The following is a 7889-nucleotide window of genomic DNA, read 5'->3' as shown; positions in this document are numbered from 1 at the left end:
TGTAGAGAAATGGCTGAGTGAACAGGGACATGTGTACGTGCACAATCCAAGCTATATTAGTGAACTGTCCTTGACTAGGGAAAAAAGAGAGGAGCAGTGCTGATGTGGCAAGCCGACAGGATGTTGGGGAGGGGGATGCTGACCATAGAAAGATAAAAACTTATGTTAGTTAGGTCGCATGCATATTAATCTGTAACCAATTGCTTGCTATTAAAGGCCATGTGAACAGTAGCTGTAACCCAATAGTATGGAGCTTGCTTATGCGTGCTTGGGGAATTAGGGTATAACTATGGGTCTGACAATAGAATAAATGGAGTTCCATCATATCTCTATGAGAAGTGTGGTTCATCCCGGCAGATCTCTGGCTATTGAGATGTGTGCCCCACAGACACCTGCACCCCAGGACATCCTGCTTGCGACTCACCCTTCTCCATGATGAGCTTGTGATTCTCCGCCATCTCCACCTCCAGCTCTTCCCGGTTCTCTCTCTCAAAAACCAGCTGCTCCTTCAGCCGCCGCAGCTGAAACTGGGGGGTCTGCATGATGTCCCCCATGGGCGAAGATGGAGTGCTGGGCAGGCTGGAGGGAGGCACAGAGCTGGATTATCCTGAGCTAGTGCAGGCCCCATGCAGCCAGACCACTCTGCTACCCCCATCTCTGGGGCAGGTTCTCCTGCCTGGCTCCCCAAGGAACTGATGCCTTAAAAACCATTTTTTCCATATTTGCCCCTGGAGGCCTCCAATTAAAGACCAGCTTTTATATTACCTCCTATATTAAAATTGTCTTGTATGTGTGTTGTTTTATTCCTAGATTTTTAAGGCATCAGTTCCTCCCCCTTCTGGTTCAACCCTCTTCTGGAGCCCCCCTTTTGCCAGTTGTTTACGGGAATGTGTCTTGGGAGGGTGGCTTGTCCTTGGTTCCCAGAAGAATTAAGATTAGGAGAGGGTCTTTGGAATGTGTTTTGCCTTTCTGTCTATGGGGGCAGGAAAAATACTGGAGACAGTTAGGAACTATATAACTATACAATAATAGTCTACAGAGCTACGAATATATATGAAGAAAATATAAAAGCAAAAATCATTTTGGCATCAGGTTCACAGGAAAAACTTTGATGCCAATCACTTGAGCCATGCTCCTCCTCTTGACTGTACTAATGCCAACCTCTAAGTGCTGTGCAAAAACCACCACCAGCATGCCCAGGTGGCCAAGGGCATCCTCGCAGTGACCCAGCAGGGTTAAAGCAGTGACTTCCCCCCTGTGCTGGGCACTGAGGCACCTCCAAACCTGGGTTCAGTCTTGGACCCCTCACAAGAAAGACACTGAGGTACTGGAGTGTGTCCAGAGAAGGGCAACAGAGGTGGGGAAGGGTCTGGAACATGAGTCTGATGAGGAGCAGCTGAGGGAGCTGAGGGACCTCAGACTGGAGAAAAGGCTCAGGGGGGACCTTATCACTCTCTACAACTCCTTGAAAGGAGGATAGGGCCAGGTGAGTGTTGGTCTCTTTTCCCAGGTAACAAGGGACAGGACAAGAAGAAATGGTCTCAGGCTTTTCCAGGGGAGGTTTAGGTTGGATATTGGGAAAATTCCTTCCCTGAAAGGGTTGTCCAGCTATGGCATAGGCTACCCAGGGCAGTGGTGGAGTTCCCATGCTTGGAGGGATTTAAAAACCATGTAGATGGTTTTTGGAGACATGGTTTAGTGGTGGCCTTGGCAGTGCCAGGGGGACAGCTGGACTCAATGGTCTCAGAGGATTTTTCCCACCTGAATGATTCCATGATTCTAAAAGGAGCTAGAGCCAAAGCTCACCCCCACCATCCACATCACACCAGAGCAATGTACAGCAGGACAGCACCAAGGCAGAACAGGGTATTCCGGGAGTCAGCATGCAGCCTGGCTACATCTGCGGGTCCCAAAAGCCACCCTATCCACTCCCCCCTTTCCTCATTCCCCCTGGCAGCCAGGAGGCAGGGGACGTACTTGGTGCTGCGGAAGGAGGAGATCCTCTGCAGCTCCAGGAAATGCACCTCTCGCTTGTGTGGGAGAGGGGACAGTGGGGAATGCTCCTCAAAGCTGCTGCTGGACATACTGGACGAGGATGGCTCTGCTGGAAATAAAAAGGGAGAAAAAGGCTGGGATCTTTAATATCTGAGGGGCTGAGCAGCTGAAATCTCAGGGGCATGGGAACCACAAATCCCAGTAGGGGTGGAACAGCCCAACTGAGGAAGCCATAAACCTGCCCTACATCCCCATCCCTCCAGCTCCACAGCCCTTCCCCAAGCACTCTGCTACCGCGAGACCGTCAGCATCCTACCTGCTGCACTCCTCCAGGGAAAGGCTGAGGTACTGCTGAATAGGAAGAGCCAGCAGTTCTAAGGCAGCCCTGCTCTTGGAGTTTACAGGGTGCTGTCTTGTAGCTGAGGGCATCCAGGTGGTGCAGCTGCCTTTATGGCCGGGCAGGTACAGCAGCACAAACACGAGGAAAAGCCAGGGCCCAGCACTCACCTTTCTTCTGCAGAAATGGCTCCAGATTCTCATTCAGGCACTCCTCGTTATCCAGCACAAATTTGAGGATCGATGCCAGTTCAGCCTGTGTTGGGAGGAGCTGCAGAGTTAGCAGCTCTTCTGCAGGTCACAAGGCAGCAACCACAGCAGGCGTGAGGCAGTGGGCAGCTCCCTGCCTGCCTGTGCCGGTGCCCACACTTGCTGCCACAAGCTTTTGATAGCCCAAAACCAGAGAGCACCACAGTGCCCACTCCACACTTTTTCAATGGGACCCAGGAGGGCAAGTCTCGGACCACCTCCCCTCAAAGGCACTGCTGCTTCCCCCTGCACCCCAGATCCAGACGAGGAACCCCAAAGGGATTACCTGGGTCTTGTAGTCAAATTCATTCCAGTCCCCAGGGTTCTTGCAGCTCATAGAGGTGTGATACAGGAGCAGCACAGCCACCTGAGCAAGGCAGGAAAAGCACCACTGACCCCAGGCCAGTCATAAGCACATTGGTGCCGGCTGGGACTAAAACATGCCACGTAGTTACCTTGGCCAGTGCCAGCTCCTCTCCATCCAGGAGTTTCTGTGCAGAGACCAGGTTCTCTGCAGCCAATTTGTGTCTGCAGAGCTCTGCAACATGAAGAGTTCCTAATCATACAGGTGCCACTGGGCACACTGCCTCCCCTGATGTGACACTCATGGCCAGGAGGGCACTGTAATGCATCCCCAAGGAGAAGGGACATGGGGCAGGATAGGCTGAGATCCCAGTGGTCAGCCTTGGCAATTAACTCTGACCGACTTCTATAGAACTCCCTTGAACTCCACCCTAAATCCGAGCCTCCCCAACTTGGCATCTCCCCTCCAACATCAGCACAAACAGAGAGTTCCATCTCTGGAGGGTGGGATATGAGGTGGGATATGGTTTCTTGCCCCCAGGAAAGGCTGAGCAAGAGTGTGAGGTACTTCCCATTTCCCCTCCCAGGATTTCTGCTTGGGTAAAGGTTTTCCACTGGGATTTGAACAGCTTGAGTCCAGGTACCCAACTAAGAAAACTGCTCCAAGGCAGCATCACCAGAGCAGCCACTGGCACCCAGCCCTTCACACCCAGGACCTCCTTTGCTCTGAACCCAGGCTCTGGCAAGGATTTCCATCTGGAAGTTTCCCATCAGGAAGCTTTCCCTCCCACATGCTGCTGCAGGAAAGCTGCTGGCATCTCACAAAGCTGCCGATGCAGCATGGGGGGGTCACTTTGTGGAGGGGGAAGCTGCAGAAAGCAGAGCAGACCCCCTCAGGGGTCAGGAGCACTGAAGGGGCAGTTGCTTTCCCCAGCACCAGCGGAGAGTCTTACTCTGCAGGAAACCATGGATGAAGGAGATCCTCTCTGGCAGCGGCTGGTCCAGCACAGACTCCCCCTCCTTGCTCCCGTGGCTGGAAGAGTGCAGGGTTTGCGTTAACTCTTACTGGAGGGATTAGACCAATGCCAAGTTTTGTGCAACAGGGTTCACTGAGCCTGGGGCTGGCTCTGGGGCACTGCTCTGCCTTCCACCCCCACACCAGGGGCAGAAGAGCCAGGGGCGGCCGTGCCATGCATGGGAGCGGAATGCCCTGGAATCTCCCTGCTGGGAAAGCAGCTGGAGCTGGGCAGCCGACGCCCCCCCCGGCACTGCTTCCTCCTCTGCCTGCCAGCCCTGGCATCCAGCACAGCACAGGGAGCTTGTGGTGGCCCCACCAGCCAGGAGGCACCACAGGGGCCAGTCCATACATGGAGCCTCAGGCTTTTCTTCCTGGACTTTGGGGAGGCTGAAGCTTCCTCTTGCACTTATTTGCAACTACACTCTTCCTGAGCAGGTGCCAGTTCACGGAATATCCTGAGTTGGAAGGGACCCACAATGATCATTGAATCCAACTGCAGCCCAGAAACAGCATGCTGAAACCCCACACCAGTCATGCTTGACCAGCACTGCTTCAGTACTGGCACTTACTCCTAAGGTGCCAACACCAGGAACCTGGCCCGGGACAGGGGCTGCCACGAGGATTTGCCCCTCCTCACGGACTTCCCCTGGTGCCACCGGGAGCTCCGCAGCTCAGCCAGCTGCTGTGGTGGCTGCCCTGCTGCCACCCCACTTTATCAAGCAATGGCTAGGCCTCCTTAGAGAGCACACGCCACCGGGATCCCTACTAATCCGAGCTGGAGCACAGACCCAGGAGATTAACCAGGTCTGACTAAATATATCTGCGGTGCAGGCAGCTCCTTCCTCCCCACCCACTGCAAGCAGATCCCTGCTCCAAGCAGGCTCTTCTTACCCCGCGCAGGAGGTAATTATAGCAGACGGGCTCCCAGTGAGCCTCCCACCGGAAGGGTTCAAAAGCAATGCATGGCAGCCTCACACCCTCTCAATTTGTTTTGCCAGCTCCTTAACCACCAGGCTTTATCCTACCTCTGATGGCCATTATGGTCTGTAGGTTTTAGTTGCCCCTTGCTCCCAGGCAACGAATGCAATTTCTGAAGGAGGCATTCCTCCCACCCCTGCCCATCCACCTCAGGTCCCAGGATGGAGCAAACAGGCTCCATCCTAACCACACTATTCTCAGCAGGAGCCTGACATCCACAGGCAACAGAAGCACTTCATGAGGCAGAAACTGTCATTCTTTACACTGCTTTCCAGATACAAGGCTTCCTCAGGATCCCAAGGCTGCCACTCAGGAAAACTTGCTGGGCTGTTCCCTCATCAGAGCAGCATCAACGGAAATGAATAATCTCCTGTGCAGCTGCAGGAACCCCTGTGCCACTGGCAGCAGCACTCAGGTCTTTTCTTCAATGCCAGGAGCAAACCTAGATGTTAGTGCCAGATGTGATAACAAGTCTGAAATGACAGGAACTCTGACCAAAACACTCCCTGGGCAGCTCTGTGGGACCAAATAGCTCTGCCCAGGGCTCTGCAGGCAGACCCCAGCTGTGGAGTGGCACACAGGAGATGGAGATCACAGCATCTCATATGCCAGAGGAGGAATGAATGAATACCCCAAGACCCCCACTCCCACCCTGCTCAAGAAAAGAGCCCCTTAGCTCCTGGGGGCGAAGGCCATGGCTCCAGGAGGCAGCCCAGACCTAGCTGGGTCATTTGAAATGTGCACACAGCTACCCATACTCACATTTTGTGGATAATTCTGATGAAGACACTACAGTCCTGGAGCTGGGACAGATCCTTGAGGGGATCGGGACAAACCTTTGTGCTGTTCACCTAGAAATGGGGTGGGACAGTCAGAAGGCAGAAGCCAAGACAACACTGTGCTGTGCCACCCACCACCTCCAGTCCTGGCAGGGGACAGTAAGATTCGTCTGGGTGTGAGAGTAAAAACACCCCTTCCAACCACCCCTGCCCAGGGAACAGATGAACATGAGCCCTACAGCTCCACATCTGTGAGGTTGGCACAGGTCCCATTTATCAGGCTGCTGGAGCCCCTCTGCTCTAGAGCCAGGCTAGAAGAGGTGGCGGTGTTCAGCCTGGAGAGGAGAAGGCTCCAAGGAGACTTTAGAGCACCTGCCAGCACCTAAAGGGACTCCAAGAGAGCTGGAGAGGAACTTTGGACAAAGGCCTGGAGTGACAGACCAAGAGGGAATGGCTTCCCACTGACAGAGGGCAGGGTTAGATGGGATATTGGGAAGAAATTTTTCCCTGTGAGGGTGGTGAGGCCCTCGCACAGGTTGTCCAGAAAAGCCGTGCTTGCCCCATACCTGGATGTGGTCAAGGCCAGGTTTGGATGCGGTTTGGAGCAACCTGGTCTAGTGGGAGGTGTCTCTGCCCGTGGCAGGGGATTCCAGCTGAATGAGCTTAAAAGTCCCTTCCAACCTAAACCATTCTATGATTCTTTGCTTGGACTTAGCAGTGCTTTGTGAGACAGATACAACAACCCCTTTATAGTACAGCTGCTGCCTGCTTCAGGTTCAGCTCCATCTCCCAGGCAGTTTCCATGACCAGACCAAGCCATTCCAGCATTTCTGGTTACTCAACAGGAAGGGTGAGCAAGGTTTCTCCTGCAAACACCCACCTGCCCGGGACCAGTGGGAACTGGGCTACCCTAGGACCTGCCCCAGCCACAATCCCTCCCGTGACCAGCCCAAGCATTGTGCCCTGATGCTGCCAGCAGCACATCCCACCTATGCAGTGAGCTCCAGCAAAGGAGGGGGGACTTACCCAAGCAAGGAGAGCAGCAACTCTTGCACCGTGAAGAGACATTGTGGCCAGCCTGCCAGGTCACTGCCTAGACCTAAAGACACCGACAAAGGTGGGGGGGTGATAAAAAAGATAAATTAATTATGCACCCAGCACCAGGCATTTGTGCCCACCAAGGGAGGACATGCCCCTGCATCTGGCCAGCTGTGCAGGAGCAGCCAGCATCCTCCTGCTTCCCCACAGGCACAGAGTGGGGAGCAATGCTGAGCGGCAGCCAGGTCTACTCCCACAGATTAGGATCCTGACAAGGGGTCAACGGAAAACTGCTGCTCGGGCTCCTCATCCTCCTGCCGTGCCTCCTTCCCTCCCTTCTCACCTCCAAATGTCACTAACACTTCTTGCCTGGCAAGGCAGTGGCCAAGCCATTGAAGCGCTGCCAGCTCCCCTTCCCCACTGCTGCTGGTGAAAGAACCACCTGCTGGGGGCACAGGGAGCTCGCTGGGCATCGCTGCACTGGGTGGGAGCAGGGATGAGCTGCCCTGACATGATCTGGGATCACTGCCAGGTCCCCTTCACAGTGACCTTTGCCTCCACACTCCAGTGCCACCCTGGTAGTCTTCCAAGGGAGGGGACTGCTGGGAGCCAAAAAGTCACCCAGATGAGGAGGGGGCTCCTTACCCTGTATTGCATCTGGACACCCCCGCCATGATGGGCCAGGGGCCTGGTAGGGATCTGCAGCTGCTCAGCACAGCACAGCCAACCAGTCATGGTGGCTTTGGGGACTACGGAGCTCCCACTGCTGTCAGTCCAGCTGGGAAGCATAGGATCCTCAGCAGGACAGGTCCTCCCTCCAATTTGGCTAAAACCCAGCTCCTTGTCCCATGGCTGGGTCACTCAGCACCTACTGTCCCTCCACCCGGTGACACAGCCAGGACCTCTCCCTAAAAATCCACCCAAAAGCAGCGGGCAAAGCACTCGTGCAGCACTGGATGCAGACCCTCGGAGAAAACCGTGCTCCACCACCGTCGAGCTGGGTTTTACTGGAACCAGTCTGCAGACACGCTGGTGCCTGGCATGAGATCCGGACGGACAGGGCTACCCGCTCCTGCCGCGGTCACAGCCTGGCTCGTCACTGGTGACACTGGCCACCCTGAACATCTGAGACAACGCCATGACCCTCCGTGAGGACGTGCCATTCGTGATGGCAGGCGGGAAGTGGTTGGGGA

The 7889-nt window shown here is 54.8% G+C and overlaps 1 protein-coding gene across 3 annotated transcripts in view; it reads right to left on the bottom strand.

The window, feature by feature from the left end:
• The window catches only part of NUMA1 (nuclear mitotic apparatus protein 1), a 24495-nt gene that overhangs the window by 15347 nt on the left and 1259 nt on the right, over positions 1–7889 (bottom strand). Inside the window, exons 2-9 of one of the 3 annotated variants that reach the window (XM_017731709.1) lie at positions 6685–6757; positions 5642–5730; positions 3837–3916; positions 3036–3118; positions 2867–2947; positions 2503–2587; positions 1978–2104; positions 425–579 (exon numbers count right to left, since the gene is read on the bottom strand). In XM_017731709.1, coding sequence (XP_017587198.1) covers positions 425–579; positions 1978–2104; positions 2503–2587; positions 2867–2947; positions 3036–3118; positions 3837–3916; positions 5642–5730; positions 6685–6726 — 742 coding nt within the window. In that variant the 5' untranslated portion in view covers positions 6727–6757. Of the gene's footprint in view, positions 1–424; positions 580–1977; positions 2105–2502; positions 2588–2866; positions 2948–3035; positions 3119–3836; positions 3917–5641; positions 5731–6684; positions 6758–7889 lie in introns of those variants that run through there. The other 2 variants (XM_017731710.1, XM_017731708.1) reach the window with 2 other exon arrangements.

Source organism: Corvus brachyrhynchos, unplaced genomic scaffold, assembly GCF_000691975.1.
Source record: "Corvus brachyrhynchos isolate BGI_N302 unplaced genomic scaffold, ASM69197v1 scaffold3, whole genome shotgun sequence".
NCBI lineage: Eukaryota > Metazoa > Chordata > Aves > Passeriformes > Corvidae > Corvus > Corvus brachyrhynchos.
This window is presented reverse-complemented; position numbering and strand designations above follow the sequence as displayed.